The 26,811-nt window shown below is 51.4% G+C and overlaps 10 protein-coding genes across 10 annotated transcripts; 4 read left to right on the top strand and 6 right to left on the bottom strand.

Annotated features, from left to right (window-relative positions):
• Window positions 1–565: 565 nt before the first annotated feature.
• Window positions 566–2,305, top strand: N7477_000489 (sugar porter family MFS transporter; the record flags this gene model as incomplete). The annotated part of the gene is made up of 4 exons (XM_056962152.1): window positions 566–722; window positions 793–995; window positions 1,060–1,140; window positions 1,193–2,305. 4 exons carry the CDS (start codon window positions 566–568, stop codon window positions 2,303–2,305), a joined length of 1,554 nt encoding a protein of 517 aa, XP_056827155.1.
• An 809-nt stretch (window positions 2,306–3,114) lies between these two features.
• On the bottom strand, window positions 3,115–5,221 carry N7477_000490 (sigma-70 region 2 family protein; the record flags this gene model as incomplete). Its single annotated transcript, XM_056962153.1, has 2 exons — window positions 3,115–3,744; window positions 4,214–5,221. The coding sequence occupies 2 exons, from the start codon at window positions 5,219–5,221 to the stop codon at window positions 3,115–3,117; spliced, it is 1,638 nt and encodes a 545-aa protein (XP_056827156.1).
• A 2,320-nt stretch (window positions 5,222–7,541) lies between these two features.
• Window positions 7,542–10,102, top strand: N7477_000491 (putative PHD transcription factor; the record flags this gene model as incomplete). The annotated part of the gene is made up of 3 exons (XM_056962154.1): window positions 7,542–8,724; window positions 8,780–9,088; window positions 9,141–10,102. 3 exons carry the CDS (start codon window positions 7,542–7,544, stop codon window positions 10,100–10,102), a joined length of 2,454 nt encoding a protein of 817 aa, XP_056827157.1.
• Window positions 10,103–10,321: 219 nt separating this feature from the next.
• Window positions 10,322–11,517, bottom strand: N7477_000492 (uncharacterized protein; the record flags this gene model as incomplete). The annotated part of the gene is made up of 4 exons (XM_056962155.1): window positions 10,322–10,816; window positions 10,866–11,042; window positions 11,091–11,355; window positions 11,402–11,517. 4 exons carry the CDS (start codon window positions 11,515–11,517, stop codon window positions 10,322–10,324), a joined length of 1,053 nt encoding a protein of 350 aa, XP_056827158.1.
• A 36-nt stretch (window positions 11,518–11,553) lies between these two features.
• Window positions 11,554–12,633, bottom strand: N7477_000493 (F-box domain protein; the record flags this gene model as incomplete). Its single annotated transcript, XM_056962156.1, has 1 exon — window positions 11,554–12,633. The coding sequence occupies one exon, from the start codon at window positions 12,631–12,633 to the stop codon at window positions 11,554–11,556; it is 1,080 nt and encodes a 359-aa protein (XP_056827159.1).
• A 900-nt stretch (window positions 12,634–13,533) lies between these two features.
• N7477_000494 (cobalamin-independent methionine synthase II family protein) lies at window positions 13,534–14,847 on the top strand (the record flags this gene model as incomplete). The annotated part of the gene is made up of 4 exons (XM_056962157.1): window positions 13,534–13,753; window positions 13,807–14,223; window positions 14,277–14,413; window positions 14,497–14,847. The coding sequence occupies 4 exons, from the start codon at window positions 13,534–13,536 to the stop codon at window positions 14,845–14,847; spliced, it is 1,125 nt and encodes a 374-aa protein (XP_056827160.1).
• Window positions 14,848–15,742: 895 nt separating this feature from the next.
• Window positions 15,743–16,473, bottom strand: N7477_000495 (uncharacterized protein; the record flags this gene model as incomplete). Its single annotated transcript, XM_056962158.1, has 3 exons — window positions 15,743–15,784; window positions 15,846–16,298; window positions 16,357–16,473. 3 exons carry the CDS (start codon window positions 16,471–16,473, stop codon window positions 15,743–15,745), a joined length of 612 nt encoding a protein of 203 aa, XP_056827161.1.
• Window positions 16,474–16,925: 452 nt separating this feature from the next.
• On the top strand, window positions 16,926–19,266 carry ccg9 (putative trehalose synthase (Ccg-9); the record flags this gene model as incomplete). The annotated part of the gene is made up of 6 exons (XM_056962159.1): window positions 16,926–17,030; window positions 17,087–17,400; window positions 17,545–17,820; window positions 17,872–18,336; window positions 18,382–18,491; window positions 18,554–19,266. 6 exons carry the CDS (start codon window positions 16,926–16,928, stop codon window positions 19,264–19,266), a joined length of 1,983 nt encoding a protein of 660 aa, XP_056827162.1.
• A 242-nt stretch (window positions 19,267–19,508) lies between these two features.
• On the bottom strand, window positions 19,509–20,215 carry N7477_000497 (dynactin subunit 5; the record flags this gene model as incomplete). Its single annotated transcript, XM_056962160.1, has 2 exons — window positions 19,509–20,081; window positions 20,177–20,215. 2 exons carry the CDS (start codon window positions 20,213–20,215, stop codon window positions 19,509–19,511), a joined length of 612 nt encoding a protein of 203 aa, XP_056827163.1.
• An 852-nt stretch (window positions 20,216–21,067) lies between these two features.
• Window positions 21,068–24,633, bottom strand: N7477_000498 (peroxidase/cytochrome P450 family protein; the record flags this gene model as incomplete). Its single annotated transcript, XM_056962161.1, has 5 exons — window positions 21,068–21,111; window positions 21,175–23,721; window positions 23,779–24,020; window positions 24,075–24,172; window positions 24,238–24,633. 5 exons carry the CDS (start codon window positions 24,631–24,633, stop codon window positions 21,068–21,070), a joined length of 3,327 nt encoding a protein of 1,108 aa, XP_056827164.1.
• Between the last annotated feature and the right edge of the window lie 2,178 nt (window positions 24,634–26,811).

Consider the following 26,811-nt stretch of genomic DNA (forward strand, 5'->3'; position numbering starts at 1 on the left):
GGGATGTGGGCACTAGGCGATGCCCTATATGACCGTACAATCCGCCGTGGCTCAAGTGCTCCAGAGCACTAAAATCGAAGCTGTCGGAGTTGAGGTTCGGACCTCCGAAGCCACTATATGTAGGTCTGCAGGATATTGACGCTAGATACCTCATCTGACATGAAGGGATCAGTTACGTAGGGCTAACATGACCTCCTGTGACGCGACTGAAAGAATGCACCCGGGAGCTGAAACGATGGAGCGATGTCTGAGGATTTGGCCCCCAAGCAGTTGCCCTCTCAGCTATGACTTCTCATTCGCTTTGGTTGGAACAATTAAGCTCGCCAACCTGTATGAGTCGACTAGGTGATCATCGTGGAAAATTGACTTAAAAAAGAAGAGAGAAAGGGGGCGCCGTTGAGCCCACTAGTTTCGCAATCGATTGCCCCCCTTCGGCACGTCCCACTTTCCCGTCGATCGACATTCTCACGGACGCGTGAATTAGTTCGTTGGCTCACTGTTTATATACCTCTTCTTCATTCTTTAAGTTGCTGGTTCTGACAATGCAGCTGCGCTGCGGTGAACAATGGCTTTCGTCCTAGTAACATTTTGCTGTGTTTTTGCAGGTCTGGGCTCGTTCTTGTTCGGGTATGACTCGGGCGTCATCTCGTCGAGTATTGAGCAGGATGCTTTCATAGATCGATTTGGGTCTCCACGACTGTCAGATGCGGCCAATGGGGGGGGTCATCTCGTCCTATACCGGTAGGGTACCTGATCCCTGATACGTAGGGAAGCTTCTAATCCCATCTTCAGGAGGAGCCATTGTGGGGTCGCTGCTGGCGCCCTATATCTCTGATTCCTTTGGACGCAGAATGGTGATATTCATCGGTGGTTTTCTCGCCACTCTTGGGGCTGCGCTTCAGGGAGGCGCGGTCACCATTGCGATGCTCATCGCTGGTCGATTCATCGCTGGGCTCGCCGTCGGCCTGATGTCTGCCACTATTCCCGTCTATTGCGTATGTTGACCATCATAATACGCAGATCAATGCCCTTGCAAATCTTTGACTGATAAAATAATAGAGTGAGATTGCGCCGCCTCGTATTCGCGGTTTACTAGCAAGCATGCAACAATGGATGCTTGGAGTGGGAATCATGGTCGCCGTAGGGAACTCAGATCCCCAATTTCCCCAATTTCTTTCTGACAGGATTTCAGCAATGGGTCGGATATGGATGTTCGCTACGCACAGGCGAATTCACCTGGCGATTCCCTTTATCATTGCAAACCGCACCTGCCCTGATTCTCGTCTGTGGGATCTGGTACCTCCCCGAGTCACCGCGCTGGCTGATTGAAAATGGCAAGGAGCAGGCAGGCCGCTCTGTGCTGACTCGCCTACACCTGAACCACAGCGCAACAAATGGCCAACTCGTTGAAGATGAGTTCAATCAAATCAACGCAAGTATCCTATACGAACAACAATCAGTGGTCCGATCCTGGCGCCAGATCCTCCTCTCCAAACAATGGCGCCATCGACTCCTTCTCGCCTGCGGCCTGCAAGCATTCACGCAAACATCCGGCACGAACGTGATTCAAAACTACGGTCCTAGGTTATACAAATCCCTGGGCCTATCAACATCCACATCTCTCATGATCATCGGGGTCTGGGGTGCTCTGGCAGTGCTCTGGAACACGCTCTTCATGCTTTTTATCGACAAAGTCGGACGACGAAAGCTACTTATTCCATCACTGCTGGGCATGGGCGCCGCAATGTGCGTCGAAGCCACGCTCGCCGAGCATATCGATTTTAGCAACAGCCATGCTAATCGAGACGCACTTCGCGCTGCGATCGCCATGTTCTTTGTATTCTCATTCTTCTTCACAGCCCTCGGTCTAATTTCCTGGATCTACCAGTCCGAGATCTTTCCCACAGCTATCCGAGCCCGTGGATCATCGCTTGCTACAGCAACGAATTGGAGTTTGAACCTGCTCTTTGCGCAATGCTCGCCTATTGCGCTCACGAAGCTCGGATCTAAATACTTCTACTGTTTCGTCGGGTTCAACTGGGCTGCTGTCTTCTTGGTCTACTTCTATTACCCAGAGACTGTCGGCCGGTCTCTCGAGGAAGTGGAAGACGTATTCACGGAGAAGAAAGAAGTACCTGAATTTACAACGGACGCGGTCACCAGCGAACGCGCACCATCTCGATCACACGTCAAGCACAAAGGCATGGATCCTCTATCTATGCATCCAACTGCTACTAATGGCAGTTCGAGTAGCAAGAGCGCATCTTCTCCAAGGCTCTGGAGCAAGAAAGCGGAGGAAGTATGAAATGAGATTAATGCTGGCATGATATAAACGAGGGCTCTACAATTCTTGTACTCTATTTTCAACCCCTATTTGATTAAATAATATCCCGCATGAGGTCTCAGATGACCTCGGCACCGCATCCTCCATCTAAAAGCTCGTCATTTGTGGTCTGGACAATTTGGACGCTAGCGAAACAGCGTAGGTGACCCAATGTCTTCAACCTCGGGGAACAGAGGTAAATTCGGCCGTTGGGCACTGCTTCACAACTTAATCCTTATGATGATAATGTCTGAAGAGGATCAAATCGCTGGGACTCGGGTCATAGGACCTAGACGCATCGTGACGGAATTAAGACCAGGCTTCCAGGTCGAAGTTCACTCGAGACACTCCGTTTACAACCGAAGCTTCATTTCCTCTACAAATTTTGAACAAGAAAACCTGCTTGAATTTCAAACTTGACATCCCAGGTTTTTATAATAAAACGGCAAGAATTTGAAGGAAGCGGATGCTCTAGCGTATCACTTGATTTCCAATGGGGTTGAGCAAGTCCAGAGAGCATTTATTTCCCACGCGCTCCATGCGCACGAACTTGATTGTGCAATGTGATGATACTGTTTATGTACAGAAGATGAATACCGAGAAGAATTATGTCATTAGCGAGGGCATCACGTAACTTGTCAATGGCGCATCTAAAATCTCTTCCCGTAGATTCGACTCCCATAGATGAGCACTCAACTCAGTGACCCGAAACGTTAAACAATCGAAGAGAAGGTCATTGATCCGATGCCATGAGTCAGCACCGAGCCTCTTCGCAATTTTCAACATGCGCCCTACAAACCAAGGCCGTGCAGATGGAGATGTCGCAAGAGGCGAATACTGCGAGAAATCAGGGCTTCTTCCGCGAGAGGTGCAATAATGTTGTCGAAATTATTTGTCCAGTCATTGGTGCAACCGTCGTTGCAGGCTAATAATATCTGAAGCATAGCTTCGACGGAACCGCTCATGCTGACTTCGCTATCGACCATTGCTTGCTCCAAAGTATTGAGGAACGTAGCCGCGTGTGTTAGAGCATAGCGGTAGTCCCAGAGAGCAGCGTTCAACATCATCATGGCGGTAAGGCGGGCGACCATTTGTTTTCGATCTCCTGATGTGGTGAATCTTGCGCCTGGAGGTGCGGCTAGAATCTGAGATAAGAGAGATGTATCCTGTACAGCTGTGTGTCGGGCCAGCCCGCAGGAATCTGGATTGTCTTTCTGGTAGAGGGATAGTTGCTCGCAGCGGCGCACAAAGTCGAGAAATTCTTCGCATTGAAGTTTGAGTTCATCGATGGGTGACGGTTCGTGGAGTGTTGGAGTAGGTTCTGCGCATGTCGTGATATCTGAGAGGATGGATGATGGCGAGCTCGGTGGGGATGGTATGGAGTAGAGGCTTTGAAGAGGCTTCGGTGGAATGCACTCAGACTGTGAGACTGAAGTCGGCGGTTCATTGTGTAGGTGCTACATATTCTTTTAATAATAATTTTAAAGCATCAGCAAATGCTTGTAATAAACCATAATAACCTACGGCATTAGGCCCTACTGTAGTTATAGCTCCTAATCATAAACATAATACTAAAACAGTTGAACTATATTCTATTAATGGTGATGATCTCATTAATAAATAAACTCCAGCTGTAACCATAGTAGCTGCATGTAATACAGCTATAATAGGATTTTTACTCATAATAGTAATTAAAGCAAACATAATTGATAGTAAATATAGTATATCTACTACTTCTATACTAAATCCATTAGTTATAGAATCATTTAATAAAAATGCTCAAAGAAGAAGCTTGGCCCATGAGTTTCGTAACCGGACAGAATATAATCTTGCCAATTGATCAGCATCCCAAGTCGTGTATTTGCAAAGGCGGCGGGTCCTCCGCGAGACCTTATCATCTTCCCGAGCTGCACGCATATGCACCCAACTAATTTCCTTGTGACCTGGTCGAGGATCAAAATCCTCTAGGGCGGCGGCGCTCAGGCAGGAGATAATTGCGACGTCGGAGTTGTCTCGAGGGTTATTACCCAGATGTTCTCGGAGCATTGTCACAGCTCGGTCTCGGTGCTGGAGAATACTGGTATTCTCAGTCTCATTGCGGACCCAGGCCCAAGTATTGGCTGCATGAACAAGGATTGTGTTTTGAAAAGCTACGGCACCTTTCATAGCTTCTGGAACGAACACCGCCGTATACCAATTATGGGCCTTTTTCGATCGAAAGTGCGTGCCATAGGAGCAAGCCGGCATGTCGCTCACGTAGAAGTCAAACAGTCTTTGGCCTTCAAGATCTAGTTCCATTGGAAGACTGTTGAATGGGTCTGTCCGTGCAGCGCTTAAGAGTGTCCTCGGGGATCGTATGTCGAACGAAGTAGTCGAGGTGGATGAACATGATTCGAGGCTGTTCAAGTCAGGCGTGTAGTTCGGGTTGTATGGAGAGAAGTCGAGGAATTCCTGGACCGGGAACTGGAATCCCTGAGGCAGGAGAGGAGATGTCTGATGGGGCAGAGGGGTTGTAATGAGGGCTAGGACATCCAATTTATTTGAGGGTGTCGGGGCTTCGCAGTGCCAGTAGATGTGCTGGATACGTTCTTGCGCATGCTTAGGTGGGAGCCCGTTCGGCTCCGAGTGATCTACAGAGCTATTCTTCTCCGCCTTTCTTGCAGACCTACGCTTGGCTGCTCGCACCTTCTTCGGCCGCCCTCGTTTTGAAGTATGGGCGGGCTCTTCTTCACTTTCGCTACATTGGCGAGAGCCACCCTTTTTCTGGCGCATATACTCTTGCATAACATGACGCTTTACCTGCGTCAAGTTGCTCCGAGTGTTATTCGACGCGTCGATAAACTGCCACCGAGTGTTGGGGTTCTCAGCGCTGCTGGAAGCGCTCTTGGAATTTGACATTGTGGCATGTGAGCAAACGCACGCATAGAATAGTGGAAGTTGCCTGGGGCGGTCCACTGTAAAGAAGGTCGAGAGGTCGGACAATGCACGCGTCGAGCAAGGACTATGGGCCTCAACGCGGCGGTCAGGGTGGACCAACGTAGATAACAACCCCTGAGGCTAACTGCGCAGTAAATTATGCAGTGTTGCACCAGGAAGGAGGGCCGGGATCTGAGGATTTCCGGAGTGCAGATAAGTGAGAATAAGCGGGGCTGAGGATAGCCGGATCCACACTGCAACATCCCAGCTACACGTGTGCGAGGCCTGCAGAATGGGGCCAAATTCACCAAGGCAGGAGAGTGCCCGATCACGGTGCGACCCATCGATGCCCCTAGTTGTGTAAGGATTCGATCACGAGGCATAGGTCCATCAGAGAAAGACACACGAATGTAGTGTCGTCGCTAGCACTCACCATCCCAGATGGGGTTAGATCGAGATCAGCCGGACCACATTTTAGAGCGCATTCTGGTCTCCACTGAAAGTTGAGATCGAGCGAATGTCTTGAACCCTACACTGTGTAACCCCGAGCTGTTCTGGACCTGTTTGTCCAGATGGCATCAACGATCGGGGTGCAGATGATCCGAGACTTTGGAATCTAGGATCGTGGAGGCCAGGAACTGGGAAAGTGGATGCTCAATGTCGAAAACTCGTTTTCCTCGGATCCTCTCCGTCTCAATATTTGATCGCAGGGCCTATATGAGTCCTAATGACGAAGCTTCCGGGGCCATCCGTGCCGTGAAAGATCCTGGTTCACAGATGGATGGAGCACCTGTTCCACGTGCGGGTTCCAGCTGGCGGGGACCCAGAAAAAGTTGACGGGGACCCAGAAAATCATGACTAATCCTAGGTCCCCGTCAGCTCTCGCACTTGAAGGGGACACCCACGTGGCGAGTCACAATAGAATCCTCGTTCGCTTACATGTGCTACCCAACACCTAAGGTGTCGGGATATAATCATGTCCCGACGATGACGATTTCAAGTAATCGTAAAAGATCCTCCCGGCTAATGTATTCTTACCCGCAGAATCTAATTTGGCCCCAAGATATGCAGAAATCAGGCGTTGCTCAATTTCGCTATGCCAAGACGCTCCAAGTCTCAGCCCCTTGTGGACCGCTCCAGGTTGCATCAACAACACATCTGCCACACACTCTCTCTTGGGGAAAGCTGACCTTGATGGTGCCCGCATCTTTGAATGTGTATATCCGGCCTTGGCAAACCGGGACTACAGAAACACCACTGTGCATCAACGCTTACCCGCCCTGTACATCCCATCTTATCTGGCCCGGTGTCATCTTCCATTGGCGAGAGAGTGCGAAGGGGCCAAATGCATGACTCGTTTAGATCTCTTTCCTGGGGCGTAGAGATAGAGGGTGCATACTGAGTGCAAGGGGCTGTTTAACGGCGCCCAAAAGGGCAATTTCCACCGTAGCCGAAGCCCCTAAGACCGTCGTGCAGTCGTAGCATTGGCACACAGTATCTAATGAATCCAGTTCTTCAAGCCACAACATACGCAGCAGAAGCAGGTGGGATAGTCAAGTAGACAGGGTTCAAGTAAATGCCACTTGACGCGGCCATCCTGGTCATTTTATGGCAAATGTTCGTGGTACACATGAGACTGGCTTGATCGAGTGGGAAATCGTTTTCAACAGAGCTCGAGCATAATGTCTGTCAGGATCAGTGCGCAACCCAGAATGACAGCCCTGTTGACTCCACAATGTAATCCAAAGCGCGACTGTCGCGTGTCGGGGCCACCGAGCTCCTCACCGCCTTCGTTTTGTGCCAAAACTCCGCGACTCCGATCTGCATTTTGCGATTCAAGGGGACTCGTGACAACACACCGGTATTCACTGCTTTGCATGATCCAAGTCTCATTTTGAGGTTTTATTTGCCAAGCACCAACTTTGGAAACGCCCCCGAAGGCGAATTGGACTAGTGACACATCTCAGAGTGGCCGGTTGAAAGGGTGCGCGAATCTCCGTGAGAAATCCGCCCGCCCTCACAATCTGCTGAAATCCTCCTGCTGGTCGGGTGCTGCCTGTCGCCTCGGTGTGAATAGGCTCTATACTGGAACTTGAGCCTACAGAAACACTGATGCAAGATTCATGATGTCACCCAAATATCGAACGGAACCTGTGTGCATATAACTCAATCCGCGCTTTTCGCTACCGTGATCCGTTTGCTCAGGCTTGACCCTACGCTCTATACGCGGCAATACAGTACGCAGGCGACAAACAGGTTATCTTTTGAGCCAATCCACGTGTTTCGGGCTACGGCGATAGAGATGGAGACAAGCACAAATCACATCAACGGGTCCGCCGCGATCGCAAAGGGCACCACGGCACTCAATCCCTACGCAACAAACCCAGAACATATCCCCCGAGACGATCCATTCCTTGCGCAAAGTACGCAGTATGGAAGGTACACCCCGCACCCCGACGATTTCACCCCTCACTACAAGCACTGGTATCAGTCGGACCCCAAAGCGAACGCTTTTTGGCAGGATGTTGCGAGAAAATACTGCACTCCGGAGTACTCACTCGGTATCTCCGGACCGAGAGAAGCTTTTGCCGCAGGCAGTGTGGTCATTAGGGTTGATCACGAAATCACCGATGGTGCGGCCGCGGAACGATACTCCTGTGTGAACGCGAATGAACTGTCAGCCGCTCGCAAAGTCGAAGATACTCTGAATGAGATCGGCGTCACAGTCCCGGTGATATACTTTTGTGGGAATATTGAGGGGAGAAACGTGACAGTAGAATCTCGAATCCCGGGTGTGTCGCTGGACGTTGCTTGGCGATACCTCAGTGCCGAGAAAATCAATGTCCTCAAGAATCAATGTCGGCAGATCCTTCAGCAGCTCGAAATGATCGATCCTTCTCCCGACGAACCCTCCTACGTATGCCGCGGGCTCAATTCGCAGAAACCACCATCGAGCACGGAGCAAGAGCGAAACATACTGTTTGCCGACAAGGCTGCAGAGGAAGAGCTGACATTTACACATAATGACATGGTACTTGCCAATATAATTGTGCAAAACGACCGGGTCGTGGGCATTGGGGGATGGCGACAAAGCGGATACTTTGGAAAAGCGCGCGCCCAAAAGATTCACCAGTCATTGAGGAATCTTGAGCCTTCTGGAAAGACCGAAAGCGGTGCGACATGGATTGATCTTTACGATGCTTCTTTTGACTCCAGCAAGAGTGCGCCATTAGTCAGAAGATTGGACACTTCTCTACAACCTGTGAAATCGGAGCCAATGAGCTCGACCCTGGACAAATTTCCGCCCAGCGATGACCTGGAAACCAAATCTTTTGGTTGGGATGGAAATGATCAACCGACATCCAAAACCCTCGCGAATCTCAAAAATGGCCCTTCCTCACGCGCATCATCGACAGACCGATCATCTCCGGCGAACTCAGTGAAACTTGCGACAAATAAGAAGGCATCCGCTGCTACAAAGAAGGGTACGGCGAAGAAGCCCGCAGCAAAGAAGCGCAAGCAGAATGACGACGCAGACAGCGTTGACGGACGCTCCAATACACCATTATCGCGCACTGGCAAACCTCCTGGGAGAAAAGCAGGGCTCTGTATCCGTTGCCGGATCACCCTCACCGGAGAAAAAGAAGAGAAGGAAGCCCAGTAAGGCCGCCATCAACCTGGGAGATGAGGATGATTCATTTGAAGACGAAAACGTAGTCTTTTGCATTTGCCGACGACCCGACAATCATACATGGATGATCGGATGCGATGGAGACTGCGACGACTGGTATCATGGAAAATGCGTCAACATCGATCCCCGCGACGCTGATTTGATTGATAGATACATATGTAGGTCTTCTACCGAACCTTCCGCTGGTCGCTCACTTACTAACCCACTTAGGTCCGAGCTGCAACAAGCGCGGTAAAGGTGTCACAACATGGAAACCGATGTGCCGTCTCGTCGAATGCCGCAAACCGGCCCGCGTCAATCGCCAAAATCCTAGCAAGTACTGCTGCGATGACCACGGCCGCGAGTACATGCGGCAACATACCCGCCATCTCAAGCTGGGATCAACCCGGAACGGTCTAGAAGACTTGGGTAGCATGGGTGGAATACTTACGGCTGGCGATCTCAAGGCCGCGATCATGAGCGCCACATCAGTGCAAGAATTCCGCAGACTCGGTGACAAAATCATTTCTCCTCCGCCAGAGTCAAATAAGGAGGAAAGCCCCAATGTAGATGTCAAGTGCGAGACACCGCAGGTCGGTGACAAGCTCGGTGACACCGAAGCCAGCGACATCGACTATTCACCGGACGAAACAGCAAGGCTTGAGAAGCTCCGCAAACTCAGCGAGAAGACATTGCACCGCAAAGAGATGCTCGCAGCCCGCTCGACATTTGTGGGTCTTCTGCGCCAGCGAGCAAAAGGCGTCGTCGAGAAATTAAAGGCGCATGATCCGAAAGGCGGATGGAAAGATATCTGCGGCTTTGATTCTCGCCTCGCCTGGTCCGACGAGGAATTTGATGATTGGCGATTATCGGAAGCCGGCAAGACAGCCCTCGTCGAGGGTACAGTCGAGGCACTTGCAGCGAGCTACCCTACCAACACCGACGGCGACGGCGACACAGCCATGGACAACGAAGAGGACGAAATGGCATTCTGGACTCGCGGCATCTGCACGAAGAAGCGATGCGAACGACACAAGCAGTGGATCAAAGTACAGCAGCAAGATATCACGTTCGAAGAGAACACGGCGGACCAAGATCTCCGTAGATACGAGTCTGAAGTTCGATCCGTGGCTGAGAAAGCTGTGCTGAGGAAATGGGCCGAGAAGGAGAATATGCCTTTTGAGGCACAGTGATCGAGCCAAAGTGGACACAAAAAGCAGAATACCCTTTTTACAGAGACACATGTATCGGAGTTGGGATCTAAAGTGGCCTTATTGCATTTGGTAAATGGCGCGTCAGGCGGATCCGGTCGCACATTTGATCAGGCGATTTGTGGTGTATGAGTAGTGAGTTGCATAAAGATGAATTCTACCCATCTCTTGATAAATTTAGTTTGAATTTCTTGCGTAGGCTTATTTCGAGGTCCATATCCCCCATTTGCCCAGGCCGGTTCCGATACGGTCCTTGATTACTTCGGCTACCTTGGCTGATTTGATGTCCGAGAGGAGGATGTGTGTGTCGATACCTTGGTCCAAGGTTCTCATGAGGAGGGTAGACAGAAGTGGTGGACCGGGGCTTTGGAAGATCGAGTGGATGCCGTCATCACGAGGGAGTCGCGTATCTTCTTCGAGCGGGGCTTTTGTCTTCTCTGAACCCTTTTCTGTTCCGAAATGTGGTGGGCCAAGTCCGTTGGTGTTTACAAGCATAACTGACAAGAAGGAAGCATAAGTGCGAGACATTCGAGTCAGGTTTCGCAATGTGGCTGCCAACAAGGCGGTTCCTTTTACTGGATTCGATGCCCGGATGATGCCCTCTGCTAAAATGTCAAGGCCGACAACGATCAGAACGACGCGATGATTGTCTGCATGCTTTGATTGAATGTCTTGTAACGATTTCGAGACACTCTCCTATGGCCTGGGCGGCATTTGGGAAATTGTGAATTGGAAGTAGCTGCACCAAATCCAGTCGCTTGATTGCATCTCCTTTTGAGAGAGGCTGGCCCGCAGCAGACTGCAAAGCGTTGAGTAAAATCCTAGGCGCAAAGGCATCGAAGTTGCTCGGGTATATGATGAATGCCTTTGTTTCTGATAAGGAAGGCCTCAGCAAATGTGTTACCAGCAGAGATCGAGGTATCTGAAACATCTTAGCAATACCTTCATGTCTTAAGGACCCCATCCATACCTGGGCGATGTATTCATCGTTGTTTTTGTTCCGGGCCCGCAGTCTCGAGAAGCCGATAACAGCACCACACCGGAAGATGCTAGTTGAAGCTTGGATCCCGATGTCCCAGTCCTTTTTGAGGTTCCAGTCCGTTGTCTCTGTATCCTGTACAGAGCGCGTTGTTTGAGTCCTTCTCCACCTGGACTGAGCGAGGAGGGAGCTGGCGAGAACCGGATGAGCAGGCTCCGCGGAGTAGGCATTACAAGCGTTTGCCATTACACGCAAGCTACTGGACTCAGTGATGTTCAATCAATCTGACCCATAGCGCATACCGGGCTTGTTCACGCGAGGCCGAAGAGTGGTGGGGCCGGGTGAAGTCAGGGACGCGATCGACCGCTTTAGGTGACCCCGGCTTCCCGAGAATCCACGGCGAACAGTACAAAGCCATGATAATGATAATGTTATAGAATTTATTGCAGAATAATTACTCCCGTGGCACTATTCGTTTCCATAATGCAGGGCCATCGTGGATCCAGCCCGTTGCGCCCAGAGAATCCTCCAAGATCTGAGATAACTCGGAGCGTATAGCTTCGAGGTGAAAGTCACCGCTCCTGAACTCTACCAGCGAGGACTTGGCGTTTACTTCGAAGCCAATCAAAGAATACGAGGTCGCAAGTTCCATCCATGGGTCGTTGGGGTCCATGGATCCTCGCTGCTCGACCTCGGTGATATGGTTATTTGCATCGGGAGCTAATTGCATGCGCAGAACGCGTAGTTTGGGCATACTGGCCAGTGCATCGAGGACGAGCTTGACATGGTTATAAAATGGGAACACGGCCGTATAGGAGAAATGTGTTAACCCGTGGAGGGCTGTGGGTAGCTCTAAGGATGGAGACTCCCGAGGCGTCAGTCGTACTCCCCACTGCCCGATTACAGATGGGACCCGGGAAAGGAAGTACTCATAGTGATTGTAGGCTCGGAGGGAGGAGGACTCGTTAAAGGACAAGGATGTCCATGGCTGTATGTCCAGCAGGCTTTTACAGTTCTCCACGTTCAGCGACTGAGACAAGTCGGGAATTGGATTGTGTCTCTCCAGTTGGAGCATCTGCAGTTGGATGTCAAATGCCCAGCTGTGGCCATCCATGATCGGAGTGTTCAGCATATTGCCGATGAAGGTCGGCGGGGCTAGGACCGTCACACAAGCTGGATCCAAATAGCGGAGAACCCTGCGCCACCAGCCTTGGTCGGCTGGGTCGGCCGAAGCATTTACAGTAATGGCCATGAGAGAGGTAACATAGCGATTGAGACCGGTTCTTATGATGAAAGCGATAAAATCGAGCTCATCTTCTAGCTCCAGACATGCACAGGTAAACAGCTGGGGTCGTACGAGGTTCAGAAATCGCGACGAGACCTGTGCCAGGTGCTTGAGACTCCTGCTCTGGGGCTGAGTGCCATAGCGACTGGGAGGCTGATGGAATTGAGTGAGGGAGGGTGGTCTCGTCGCTAGGTACGAGATAATGTGATCCAGCAGCTCGTTGGGCAGTCGTTCGAGGGCAGACGACATCACCAAGCTCACATGGCGGCCTTGACTAGTGACTCGATAGCGAACGATAGAAAGCACGTTCAACTCAGGGTGGTTCGGGAAGAGCAGTGGTGATGAAGTGCCGAAAATACCCCACTTCAACCACGCATTGAATCCTCCACTTTCGGTCTTTGTCAGCGTTTACTCAGCTGTGTTCTAAAGGTGGCGAACTTGTCAATTCTTGAATGACACGACGTAATCCTGCATACACCCATTGTCATGATCGTAGTAAATATGACGATGTAGCGAAGTTGGGAAATGCGAAGTATGACTGTCTGACACACTGAAGGGCAAAGAAACCGGGGGGTTTTCCGGCATGTGGATCTCGTCCCTTTGAACCGCAACATTCGCGACCATAAAGCAACCTTTTTAGCGAACTATTCAAGGAAGTACGGGGTGCGATGCCGGAGCACACCCTGGCCTGAATCTAGTACCTTTCTAGGCCAAGTCCGAATCATCCGGCCCCTGTTCTGAAGGTGCCAAGCAAGCAGCCCCCCGCATGAACTCGGGCTCATTGTATAAACGCGGATAGTCCTTGACGTCAAGTTGGATATGTCTCCCACACATTGCTAACACTTATCAGCCACAAGACAATAATAGCGCATAAGCACCGTACTGTAGCGGATGGATGGAAGGGAATATTCAATCTTTGGCCTCCAATAGGCGAGTGTAGAGTGTGGCGATGCTCATCCTTCTTTGGCCAGTGGGGCGTGGATCGTATATCTGCGAGCTCGGCAGACGCTATCGCGGATTTGCCCCTCGTCAATTTGCCAATTCTTGTCTTCTTCTCATCCTTGTGACTGTTCCCAGTTACTTTTTAAGTGCTGTCTCCTCGTTACCCTGTGGCTCAAATTGATTCTTGAATCACCTAGTATCTTCACAATGGCCCCCCAACTTCATCAGAGACCTCCTTTCCGCGCGGAGCACTTGGGCTCGCTGCTGCGTCCCCAGCAGCTTCTGGACACCAAGACCGCTCAGGAGAAGGGCGAAGTTTCCGATGCTAAGCTCCGCGAGGTCGAGGCTCAGGAGATCAAGAACATTGTCAGCGTCCAGAAGGAGCTCGGCTATCCTGCCGCGTCCGATGGCGAGTACTGCCGTCACAGTAAGCACATCCAAGACACATGAATCTCAATTGAACATAGCTGACCATTTTAGTGTTCTGGGGTACCTTCTTCCCCGGCTTGGATGGCTTTGAGGAGGTCACCGAATTCGACCAGGACATCTTCCGCCCCTATGCACCCGATATTGCTGCTTTCCTCGAGGCTGGTCACAAGCCCGGTGAGACTGTTCTTTGCACTGGCAAGATTAAGCACGTTGGTAGCACCTATGTCGACCAATTCAAGTACCTCGCCAGCCTGGTGCCCGCTGAGGAGGTCAAGAACTTGAAGATCACTCTTGCCGCACCCAACTGGTACCACCTGCGTTACCGTGAGGGCAAGGCCTACCCCAAGAATGTGTACAGTTCTGATGAGGAGTACTTCGGCGACATCGCCAAGGCCTACCAGGCCGAGCTGAAGATCCTGTACGATGCTGGATGCCGCAACGTGCAGTACGACGACCCCAACCTGGCCTGTAAGTCACTCTCTCAATTATTGACGAACAAGAACACATACTTATCTTCATAGACTTCTGTTCCGAGAAGTTCCTCGACGGATTCAAGGAGGACCCCGCCAACGTGTACACCGCAGATGTCATGTTCGAGAAGTACATCAAGCTGTACAACGACTGCTTCATCGGCCTTCCCGAGGACATGCACATTGGAGTACACCTGTGCCGTGGAAACTTCGTCGGCAGCCGCCATTTCTCCGAGGTGGATACGACCGCATCGCTATCAAGCTCTTCCAGGAGCTGAACGTGCACACTTACTATCTCGAGTACGACACCGAGCGTGCCGGTGGCTTCGAGCCCCTCAAGCACCTTCCCACTCACAAGAACGTTATTTTGGGCGTGGTCACTTCTAAGTTCGCCACCATGGAGGACAAGGAGGAGATGAAGAAGCGTGTCATCAATGCCGCCAAGATCATTGCCGAGGGCAACAACATCACCCTCGAGGCTGCGCTGAACCAGGTCGGTGTCAGCCCTCAGTGTGGATTTGCTTCTCACCGTGAGGGTAACGCTATTGATTGGGACGGCATGATCAACAAGCTCAAGTTGGTTCGTGAGATTGCCAACGACGTCTGGCCCGGTCAGCTTTAAATCTGGATTTCAACGAATACCCATCTGTATAGTCACTCGCCGTGAGGCGGCGGGTCCTTGATGCCTATTCAACAATGGCGGGGACCTGTTTTTTTTTCTTTTGTGCAGCGCGATTGTGCGATGAACGTCATGAATCTTTTGGAATGTTAACTTAACGTATTGTTTCTTGGATCAGTCAATGAAGAAATGGACAGTGTCCTGATGATTTTGTTTCTCGAGGTTGGCGAAATGAACTGTAGAAAACAAAGTCAAGAGGGTGGAATGCCTGAATAAGAGATATTGGAGAATCAAGGTCCTCGCTCCTAAAGATGACTGGCTTACCGCCCAGGGTACTCAATCTTGGATCCCTGTTCGAATCAATTTGTCGGGACTGTCTCCATCTGGGTCCACCTGGCGGCACATTGTACATCCATGACTTGAATGAGTTGTATTCTCAATTCTAGATTGTGTACATGGCGTTTCATCTTTGAATGTCATTTGAGTTCAAGTTGATTCTCTATCCTAGCTCTGCATCCGGTCATCCCTTCGTCTTTCTATGCAATCAATCAACTCTATACACATCGGGAATCCACAAGAAAATGACAGGGGAATCGAACAATGGCAACGCTGATGATAAGAACCAACATAAATAATTAATAATTAAGGCGGAGCTCTGGACGAGTTCCGGGTAAGAACAGAGGGGATATCATAGAAGGAAAATGGAACCAAGAGAGACACATAAACAGCGGCGCACAAAGGAAAAGACCCAAGGGGAAAAGGAAAAGGGAAATAATAATGCCCAAATGCTGCGTCGTCTTGTCATCAGACAGGGATGGTCGAAAGGAATTACTTGTCGAAGGTTCAAAGTGTTGTACACGAGGCTTGTCGGGGCGCCTCTCGAGTTCACGAGGCGAATTTATTTCTGCGTCTGAGTTTTGACGTTGTTGGAGAGCCACGCCTGGAAGTGGAGCAGTGCGGGTCAGTGCTTGTCTGGATTCGGTCAAGGGGGAAACACCTACCAGTCCCTCGAAAATACCAGTACCGTCTGTCGCGACACTGGGCGCAACGTACCACAGCTTGTCCTTCAACTTGGTCAACTGGAGCTGTTGAGTGATTTCTTCCGGGCTCAAGTCTTCGTGATCGGTCAGCATTGAGTTTGCAAAAAATAACAAAAGAAAGGGGGATAAGGGATGCGTACGGCCGGTGACATCTTGCTTGTTGGCAAAGACAAGCAGAAGAGCATCCTTCATTTCGCGGTCATTGATGATCTTGTGCAGCTCCGAGCGAGCCTCCTCTAGGCGGGCGGTATCGCTAGAGTCAACCACGAAGATCAAACCTTGTGTGCCAGAGTAGTAGTGTCTCCAGAGAGGCCGGATCTTGTCCTGGCCACCGACATCCCATACATTAAACTTGACGTTCTTATAGGTGACACTCTCGACGTTGAAGCCAACGGTGGGGATGGTGGTCACGTCCTGGTTGCTGAGTTTCAATTTATAGAGAATAGCTAGGGCATATTAGTCACGCTCATACCACCGAGCGGAAGAGGACCTTACTGGTTTTTCCAGCAGCATCCAAACCCAGCATGAGGATACGCATTTCCTTCGTGCCGAAGATCTTCCCCATCATCTTGGAGACTTGGCCACCCATGTTTGCGACGCGTTGGCAATTAGCGGGAAAAAAACAGGAGGAGCTGCGGCGCAGACTTAAGGAAGTAAAAAGAGGAGGGATCGGGTCGAATCGAGGTGTAGGTGGGAATTTAGAGAGAACACGATTTCAAGTTGAGGCGGGGGAAAAGGGGCACGCTTGATGACTCAGCCCCCAGAAGCCTGGTGCCAGCGGACCCACTTTCACTGTTATCTTTTGAAGTATGAGTATAGTGTATATTATATTAATGTAAAGTTCAGCTATATCTATATGGTGTATGTGTACGGATGTATTCACACACAGTCCAACCGAGGCTGTGGTTTGTTAGGAAAGTCATGAACCGTGGTTGCACACCACTCTCGACGTCATGATCGCGGAAATACGGTTCCTTAAGTATCCCCAGATTTGTCCTACTTTTGGTTCTCCCCTCCCTCCGCTCATATTCGATTGGCATCATGACTGGTGAAGGACATGAATTTCAGCGCCGTGGGTCTGTGGCCTTAGAGCGCCGACTATCTCAGTCGTTCATAAGATATGCCTGGTCTGCTCCTCCGTCCGATGTAGGCGCAGCTCTCTCTAGGAACCGTGTAAGCCGGCGCAGACTAAGAAAACCAAGAGCATCTACGCAGGAATTTCGGCCCATTTCTCCGACAATCATGCCTCCGTTATCGCGATCTCCCTCCGGGACTGTACTTACCTGCTCGACTCCTTTGAAAACGTTTTCGATCATCGAAAACAACCATCTTGCGAAGAGGCAACCGAGTTTATCGTCTCTCGGCTCAGAACTTATGGAGAGAAACACTTGGAGAAGATCGTCGGAGTGGCAATGCCCATGCACGTTGCGCACCACTGCCCTCGACTTTGTTCGCGCCTTTGGGCCGAGCTCGACATCATCCCATTAGTCTTGCCCGAATCCTACTTAATGGACCGGTACCCCCCCCGGCGCACATATCCATGAATACAAGAGAGATGCCAAAACGATCGACGAGCAGGCCGAAGGAATGTCACGGAAATGTGTTCGGTAAGGGAAGATCCGCGAACAGTAGGACCCCTAATTGCTGATCGTGTGCCCAGCTTGTTTGGACCAGAAAACATTCCCTTGCTGCAAGTGGGCTATATGGGCCTCGTGGAGGTGGACACCGACTTCCACGTGCGACTAGCAAATCGTGAAGATTTCCAAAAGACCGTGTCTCACCAAACCTGGGCAGCGGTACAGCATTTCGCTTCGGATCTCAAGAAGCGGAAAGTCAGCATTGCGTTCTTCAGTGCGACGCCGCAGGGAGGGGGTGTGGCTTTAATGCGACATGCTCTATTGCGATTGGCGCATTCATTGGACGTAGATATCAAATGGTGGGTCTTGACCACAAGGCGATGATGCAGAAATAAGCTGATTTTGTTTAGGTTCGTCCCGAAGCCCCGACCAGGCGTCTTCCGAGTCACCAAGAACAACCACAATATCCTTCAAGGCGTTGCAAGCCCAGATGCACGCTTGACCTCGGAGAACCAAAAGTCATTGACGGATTGGATCGAAGACAATGCGAAGCGCTACTGGTGCAGCCCCGGCGGCCCTCTGTGCTCACCATCAGAGGGCGGAGCAGATGTCATCATTGTAGATGATCCTCAGATGCCTGGATTGATTCCGATTTCCAAGCAAAATGCTCCAGACAGACCAGTTATCTTCCGCAGTCACATTCAGATCCGAAGCGACCTTGTCGATACGCCCGGCACCCCTCAAGCAGAGGCATGGGCTTTCTTGTGGAAGCAAATCAAGATTGCCGACTGCTTCATCAGTCACCCAGTGAGCGCGTTTGTGCCCCAAGATGTGCCCCTTGAAATGCTAGGCTACATGCCGGCCTCGACCGATTGGTAAGTGTCACGATCGACGTGCATAATCTGGCTAACGTGGTGCAGGCTGGATGGCTTAAACAAGAACATGCGCGACTGGGATGTGGCTCACTACGGCCGCCATTTCAGCGCAGCATGCAGGAATGCGGGCATGCCGATAATCCAGTATCCAGACGGTACATATTCTCGTCCTTTCTCGTCCATTGCATGAGAGGCCTCACTGACCGTTGTCATCCAGATCGGTACATCGTGCAGGTCGCACGGTTCGACCCCGCTAAAGGAATCTTCGATGTGCTAGACTCGTACGAGAAATTTTACGATAGGCTTGTCCAGAACCGGCCAGATCTCAGACCGCCAAAGCTCTTGATCTGTGGACATGGCTCTGTCGATGATCCAGACGGAGCAGTGATTTATGATCAAGTGATAGATCACATTGAGCTCAAGATACCACATCTCCGTGACCACATCTGTGTGATGCGACTGAAGCCCTCAGATCAAGTTCTGAACGCAGTCCTTTCCAAAGCCACAATTGCCTTGCAGCTTTCCACCAGAGAAGGTTTCGAGGTGAAAGTATCCGAGGCGATTCACAAGGGCAAACCTGTGATAGCCACGCGGGCTGGTGGCATCCCACTTCAAGTGGAGAATAACAAGAACGGTTTCTTGGTGGATGTTGGTGACACCGATGCTGTGGCGGGACATCTGTACGATCTATGGACTGACGAGGCACTGTACGACCGCATGGCGACGTATGCGATTAGTCATGTTTGCGATGAGGTGAGTACGGTAGGTAATGCGCTGTCCTGGCTATACCTATGCTCGACTCTCTCAAAGGGTGAGTCGGTGCAGCCGCACGGTCGGTGGATCAATGATATGGCCTTCGAAGCGAGCGGTATCCGCCCGGATGATATACCTCGACTGAAGCGGGCCGTGGAGGTTGCCAAGATGGGTTGATAAAGAAGATGCATTTGTTTCACTCTCCTATTCCGAATCGTGTCATTCATTTCATTTTCGCATTCTCGGTCTCTACCAATTATTTATTGATTGCCAGTCGCACATGATCTGTCTCCATATGTGGCATCAAAAGAACACCGCAGACCGTAGCTGAAGCTCATGTAGAAAAAGATCGAAGTAAACAATGGTCGAATAAAAAATGGGGGGGGTATCATTGCTTAAACAAACACAAAAAGGCACCATCAAAAGCCCGCCGGCCTCCCGACAACCCGATATCGTTCTCTTGCCATACCACCATCAGCTCCCTCAACACCATATCCCTCGCCAACCTCACCGACGATCCTAGCTGGTCGCCCACCAACAACACACCAACTAGGCACAACCATACCAGGCGGGACAGCGGCCCCATCAAGCACAACCGCAAAATCCTTTATAATAGCCATACTGCCCACCGTGGCCCCAGCGCCAACATGAACATGGTTGCCGAGCGACGCAGCCTCAATCACAGCCGATTCACCGACAAAGACGTGGTCGCCGATCTTGAGCGGGTAGTAAGAGTGCACTCCGCGATGTAGCCTGCTAGGCGGGCGCAGAATCGCGCTCTTGGAGATGTACGTGTATCGGCCGACGGTGATCGCCACGCTTGGCGCGTTCGATGGTGGTTGGGGGTTGTTTGGGTCTGAGGTGGCGGTGGAGGGGAGTCGGTAGAGGTCGCCGCGAATCACAGCCTCGGCTTGGATGACGGTCTTTCCGCCTAGAATGATGTGTTGTGTACCATGGATCTGGGACCGGCGGGAGATCTTGTTCCCTGTGTCCTGCTTTCGGGTAAGTTGACGTCTGGAAAGGATTGTTTGGCTGTGGAGGGAGATTTCATGGTAGAATGAAAGGAGCTTTGAGAAGAGCAACGTACGGTCTCGATGTACTCGCCCTTGGCGGCTTTGGGAGGCATGATGGTGGTTTTGTTCTTGGAGGTTTGTTGGCGCTGTGTCCTAATGTTGATAGACGGAGGCACCGAAGGCGGTGTGGAGATGAAGTATACACCATTTTCGCTCAAACTGGATTTTTCATGGTGAATTACATTGAAATTTAAGATTTGGCTCGGCAGTTCATTTTGGGCATAGGGTGCTATGCTATGCTGGTTAAATTGATTTTCAAATGAAAGATAAATCCACCTCATGGCTCTAGAGTATCTTGGGCATCCCATTATCAAGTAACAAGGCTGTTGAAAGAGTCTCCTTCTTGGTCTCTCCCGGCTCGGCATCGCAGCTATGTACGGTGTCTTTTATGGCAAAAGGCGTATCCGATGGTATTTTTGATCTGAAAACGGCGACCAATGCCTCTTTGTTGGGCTCGTGTATTACGGGCGATGGTCTCATCTCACTATGTGTCAAAAACGTTAATTAATGTCGAGAACAATCATCAATGGCCATCGGCACCATCTTCCAAAAGTATCTCGACAGGATAAGCTAGAGTCTATATTCTCCCAAGACGTATCAGACGCGAAAGCCATGAAGTGCCAATTGAGCCTACCTGGCACTATCGTTGATCTCAATCAGATATTTCTACGCCGAACACGCGCGGGAATTTCGTACATCGAAAATGAAATTCATCTCTTAGAAAACTGATACACTGTTGCCAGATCGTGACTAAAACACAATCTCTGGACATCCTGGAGTATAAAGTCTCCGAAATACAAAAATCAACCTGTAAACAATGGCCACCCAGAAGTGCCGCTTATTATACCACATCCCGAACCGTGGTCCAGGGTTACTATAATTTTCATCAAATTGCAATAAATCGTTTAGAACTTGGGAGGGAAGTCGCCATCCCAGTGGAGCTTGAGCGCTGTATCAAGAGGTTCGTTAGAAATCTTGTATCTGAAGATGAAAAGGTGGAACCGAAACTTACACATCGGGAAGGGGAAGTAAGAAGTGCCATCCTGGCGGAGGTAGACGTAATAGCCACCTTCCTGGGGGATCTTCTTGAGCTGGCCCTGAGCACCAGGGGCACGGCGTAGGTTCTCTAGACGACCGACGACGCGCAGCATAGCGACGAGGGCAATCTTGGTGATTTGCTGACCAAAGCCGGTGTTTGGGCCTTGGCCGTGGTTGATGTAGGAGTCAAGGGGACGGTCGAGCTTGATCTCGTTGGGCTCGGGGAAGATAGTGGGGTCATGATTGGCCTGCACGAAGGAAGCGAAGACCTTGTCGCCAGGCTTGATCTCGATGGTCTTGCCGCCGTCCTGCACGGTGATGGGGCTCGAGGCCTCACGGTAGGCACCAAAGGTTCCATTGATACGGATGGCCTCGAGACAGTAGCGATACAACACCTCGTCATTCTCGACGGTGTCCTGCTTGGCGAGACGGTTGATTTCGGACAGGTGTGCCTTACCCTGGGGTGAGGTGTAATACTCAATAATTTGGGTGAAGACTTGGCCCTGGTTAGGAATCATACCAACGATCAGAGGGATGATCTGGGACCAGGTGATCTCAGAGGAGCTGAGACCGGCCTCCTGGAGGCGGCGGAGGGCAGCAGTGCCGTACTCGCGGAGAGCGTTGTCGTGGCCACGGAAGTTGTTCATCAGGTTGCTGACAATACCGTGGCTAGTGTCGGCCTTGACGGTAGCCTCGACGACTTGGCCGAGCTGGGTGGCGACTGCCGAGGAGGCACGATTCAAGGAGTACGACTTGGTGGCATCAACATCGAAGAAGAGAGCAGAGAAGATGGTTGTCACGATCATGTACAACTCGTGCTCGGTGAATAGACCAGCAGGGTTCTCCTCAGTCTTCAGCGGCAGGCCGAAGACAGCGGATGCGAAGTGGATGTGAGCCAGGTTGCCAACGTCACGGGTGATGTCGACCTGGTTGATACCAGCCAATTTGGCACCTTTCTCGGAGATGAGTCGGATAGTGATGTCCTCGTAGAACTTCTTGACTAGCTTGGGGAAGTCCTCGGTGTTGAAGGCCTGGCCTAAAGCGGCACGCTGCTTGGAGTCCCACTCGCCCTTTCCGAAGAGCTCACCCATGGAACGGCTCCAGGAGGCCTTGAAGGCTGAGTTCTCGAGGACCAGTTTGGCGTTCTCGTGCGCGAGAAGGTTCACGCGGGGTGGAGTGTAAGCGGGACGGTCCCATGAGTAGTCCTGTTCACGGCCGAGCATCTTCATGATGTTCGTGTTCTCGCTGGGGATGGTCATAGGGTAGTGAGCGTAGATGGAATCAGGCTTGTAGAAGTTGGGGAAAGCACGGGTAGCCAACTTATAGAATACGCAACCCTGGTTGATGTTCAGGTCGTAGCGGCACTCATTGTATCCCCAGTTGGTCAGGTTGCGAGGGTTGTAGTCAATGGTGTAGTGACGGTCACCACGGACCAGGGCCACGGCATCGGACAGGACAGCGCGGGAGATGGTGTAGGTAGGGGCAATACCGACACCAGGAATCATGGGCTCCTTGGCCTCCTCGGAAACAATACCGGGGTACAGCTCGACGTAGTCAGGGTGCTCATACAAGTGGCGCAGGGTGTTGGCAATCTCCGGGTCGGAGTTGATCTCCTCAAAGGTGTCGTAAGTCTTCAAACCAAAGTGCTTACGGAACTCGTTGAGTGAACCGACATGCCAGCGGCGGGCAGCCTCGATACCGAGGATCTCAATGGAGCGGAGAGCCTTGGGGACATTGCGGGGACCGAAAGAGCTGGCAACATCCTCAGTAGCGTGGGTGAGAATTTGGACGAGCTCCTCATCCTTGAAGGTACCGTCCTCCTGGCGCTTCAGGTGGGCGAAGGTACGCTTGGAGGGGTCAGCATCGAGCATACCCTCGACCTTCTTCATGCCCATCAGCAGCTCCGGCATGGTGACCTGCTCAGCGGGCTTGCCCATGAGGTCATAGTAAACCTGCTCAATCCACTTCTCATCACCCTGGGAGATGGTCGAGTGCCAGCGGTAGGCCAGATTGAACTCGACGGAGCACTGGTTACCCAGGCCGGAAGGTGTAGAACCAGCCTTTTCCATCTGAGCACGGGGATCCAGACACCAGGTGGAGTTGGTGCGGTTCAGGTTGACAATAGTGCGGAGGTAGTCGTACAGGGTGATGTTGATGTATAAACCGCAAGTAATGAGGCGGCCAGTCTGGAACAGATCCTCATCATACTTCTTCCAGGCCTTTTCAGCCTCCTCAGCAGGCAGACCATCGCGGGGCTTGGTGAAGCGGCCATTCTCGTTGATCTCGGCCAGCTGCTCGACCACGTTGTTATGGAAACGATTAAGCATAACCAGCAAAACACCGCAAGCAGCCGGAAGAGCCTGTAGACGACCCTCTGAGAAGGTATCGGGCTTCAATTTACCACCCTCATGAGAACGGATCATATCCTGCTGTTCCTGAACGTCACCGTACAGAATGGAGAGATCCAGATAAGCAGAGGTCTTGTTCAGGTGTTGCTGGCGGTAATCGGTCTGGAAAATATCTATTGAAATGATCAAAATCTACACCCACTTCATTGAGTATTTTTGGCAAAGCTTACCGTGAATCACGAGGGAGGCCCAGTCGAAGAACATACTCGATACACCGTTGGGGTGAGGGGTAAACTCTTGACGGGCAAACAAGCTGTCGAAGATCAGACCGGCATCGGGCAGACCGCTGGGCTGAATGGTCATGGGGGGAATGGTGCGGCAGTAGGCGGTGTTGGCCGCACCGAGCCAGGGAAGAGTCGGGTTGTTGTTGGAGCCATCGGCAGAGCGGTACTTGTACTCATCTCCCATGTAGCTGTTCATGGCATTAGAGAATGATCAGTGGCAAATTCAGTTGCAGGAATCTTACGAGAGAGGGGGGTGAGGCAGGGAGTTCCATAGCTCATCCAGGAACTGGTTGGTGAGCTCGGTACGGTTCTTCGAATGGCCGGGGAGATCGGCAACCATCTGCAATTGAAATCAGCATTAGCACCGTCACTATTCACGATTGACCATTAAAAGGCAGTCCGTACCTGAATAATGCGCTCCATAAGGTAGGTCTTGTCGTCGACAAGCTCGCCGGAGGCCTTGCTCTTAATCAAATCCTTGACAGTGTTGATATCGCGGAAACCGAGTGATTTGATGTCATTGATCAGACCAGAAGACTGGTCGTGCTTGAGGTAGGTGCCATCACCGGTCTGATTAGGCAGAGGTTCGCGCGAAGCGTGAATCGCCTGCGCATACTTCTCAAAGACAGCGACAACCTCGGCGCGCTTCACCTGGTGGTTGTCTTCTTGAGCGACGGAGGACTTCCTGACGGGCGCAGCCTTGGAGAAGCGCTTACTTCCGTTCTCTTTGGGAGCCTTGGGTTCAGCGTCGCCATTGGTGTCCTTATTGCGCTTGAGCTGGGTAGACAATCTCTTCAACATTGTGACTGTGACTGTGGAGCAAACTTCGCTCCCGAAAAGAGAAGAAAAGAAGAAACTTGACTCGTAGGGGGGGGTATATAAAGAAACACAAAGACAATTGGCTCTCACAAGCCAGATCAAGAGAAGAAAGAAAAGGAGAGCGGGAGACTGTCGCGCGCGACAGCCAGAGTTAAAAACGAGCTGCACGGGCGACTCGAGTCAGCGGCAGGACAGTGGAGCGACTGTGGCGGATTTGTTATCACCAATAGTTGATTGACTGTCGTCCCAGATCTGATTGGGAAATAGTTCGACTGCGAGCACTAGCCTCGATCTGCCCGGAACTTGTAGCTCATGGTCGTCGCAGTGACCTACAGTATCATGACGGACGCCCCGCATTGGACGAGCTCGCGATGATTCGGTGGAGATCAGGCCAATGGCTCCCCTCTGTTTCGTCATGTCCAGCTCAACTAAGTAAATGATCACCCATCCACAAGGGTACATAGTGGGGAGCTCCAGGTCTACAGGAAAGGGGGACCGTCAGGCACTTGGACACGGCACGTCCCTTCTCCTGGATGTATGCAGAGACTCTTCTGTGTGCATGGACACGTCCCATTGCATCTGGACCACCATCAGACAGGGATTAGGCAGGGATTAGGGACCATCACACGCATATTAACGTCAAGCCTGTGATGAACATGGAAGCTATCTTTGGAGCAGGGGTATACCGATGTGATGGGTGTCAAGAGCGGTGTACCACATCTCGGTCATAGCGGCCCACACTAGGATCGCGAGATCCAGCCAGATGGGTCCGATGGGCCGTGGCAGCCGCGAAGTGGGGGGGGTGTTTTGGTTTTCCATTTGGAAAAAAATTCAGGAAGTCCCAGGTGGCTGGCTGGCTGTCGATCACGAAGTAACCGGTATGTACAATTACAAGGTGATCATAATAGTCATCCCCGATTTGAAGCTCTCTACGTGCGACACAGAATGTACCACCCGAGCATCGCGATCAGCAGTAGGCTCAGGCACTACCCTTTCAGGCCAGCTACATCGGATGCACTGGAGTTTGCGATCGGCCTCGAACCCACCTGTTCCCCCACTCGCTAGGACCTTTAGCGTAGCGCCAAGCTGCTCACGGCCCACGAAACAGGACGAACCGCATTACACGAGTCTTTATAGGATCCTAGCACTGCCTGTCATCGTCAGAGATCAACCAAAATATGATCTATCGCACTTAACCTCCCCACGTCAGGGTCCCTCATGGCGCTTTCTCTCTCTTTGCCAGCGTCGTGAATGCACGAGGGATGGAGACAGATCAAGACTGGAGCTCCCCAGGTTTAGTCTCCTGCAGAACCACGGCTCGGCCAGGACTGGAGCGGTTACTCCCGTCTCGCGGCTTCAACATCAAACAACAACTAGGGGAAATACCAAATACGAAACCTACCAGCCTCCACGCTAGGGGGGGTCTTCCATGTGATGGTTCAGCTCCTCTCGCACCAAGGTGACCTCAGCCCAGCTTCATTTTCGGGAAAGGGGCTCTCGAACATGTAGCTGACGTCCCACCCTCAAATCACAGCGTAGGTTTCGGTCCGCATCACAGCTCAGGAAACATCCCCAAATTAATCAGAGTCTTCAGATGACGCCAGACAGGTGGAGCCCGGGCGACGTGAAATCGCCTTCCCCAAACCCGGTTAGCCTCGATCGAACTCTGAACAAGACGAACACCCGGGCCCTAATTGATTGGTAGTGCGATCTTCTCAGCTCTCGACGTGGGGTTCCGATCACCCGTAATTCTTCCGAACCTTGCACTCTTTTTTGGTGACCCTGCAGGCCTATTCTGCGCGCCAGCTGGGACTAAAGGAAACTAATTCAGTGTGGAAGGGATGTCGCGTAGCGACGAGATGGGGAGAAAAAAAAGGAAAAAAAAAAAACATGACCTGCAGCTGGGGTTCTTGTACGATGTACCCTAGGAGGTACTTCGGACCTATTCTGGTAATTGATCCCCCCCACCACGCCAGCCCAGTGGGAATTCATGCCAGGATCGGCCCAGATTATAACCAGAGCAAGGAGGACCGAGCAGTCATCATTGGACGGAATGTATATCCGTAAAAGGATAGCTTGATGTGCAGTAGGAGTAGCCCTTGAGGGAGGGTGGAAAACTTCACATCTTGGAGGATAAAAAAAAAAACAAAAAAAAAAAAA

This window comes from Penicillium maclennaniae (genome assembly GCF_028827695.1).
Source record: "Penicillium maclennaniae strain IBT 15551 chromosome Unknown utg000001l:1.0-3280838.0:1.0-3283122.0, whole genome shotgun sequence".
Taxonomy (NCBI): domain Eukaryota; kingdom Fungi; phylum Ascomycota; class Eurotiomycetes; order Eurotiales; family Aspergillaceae; genus Penicillium; species Penicillium maclennaniae.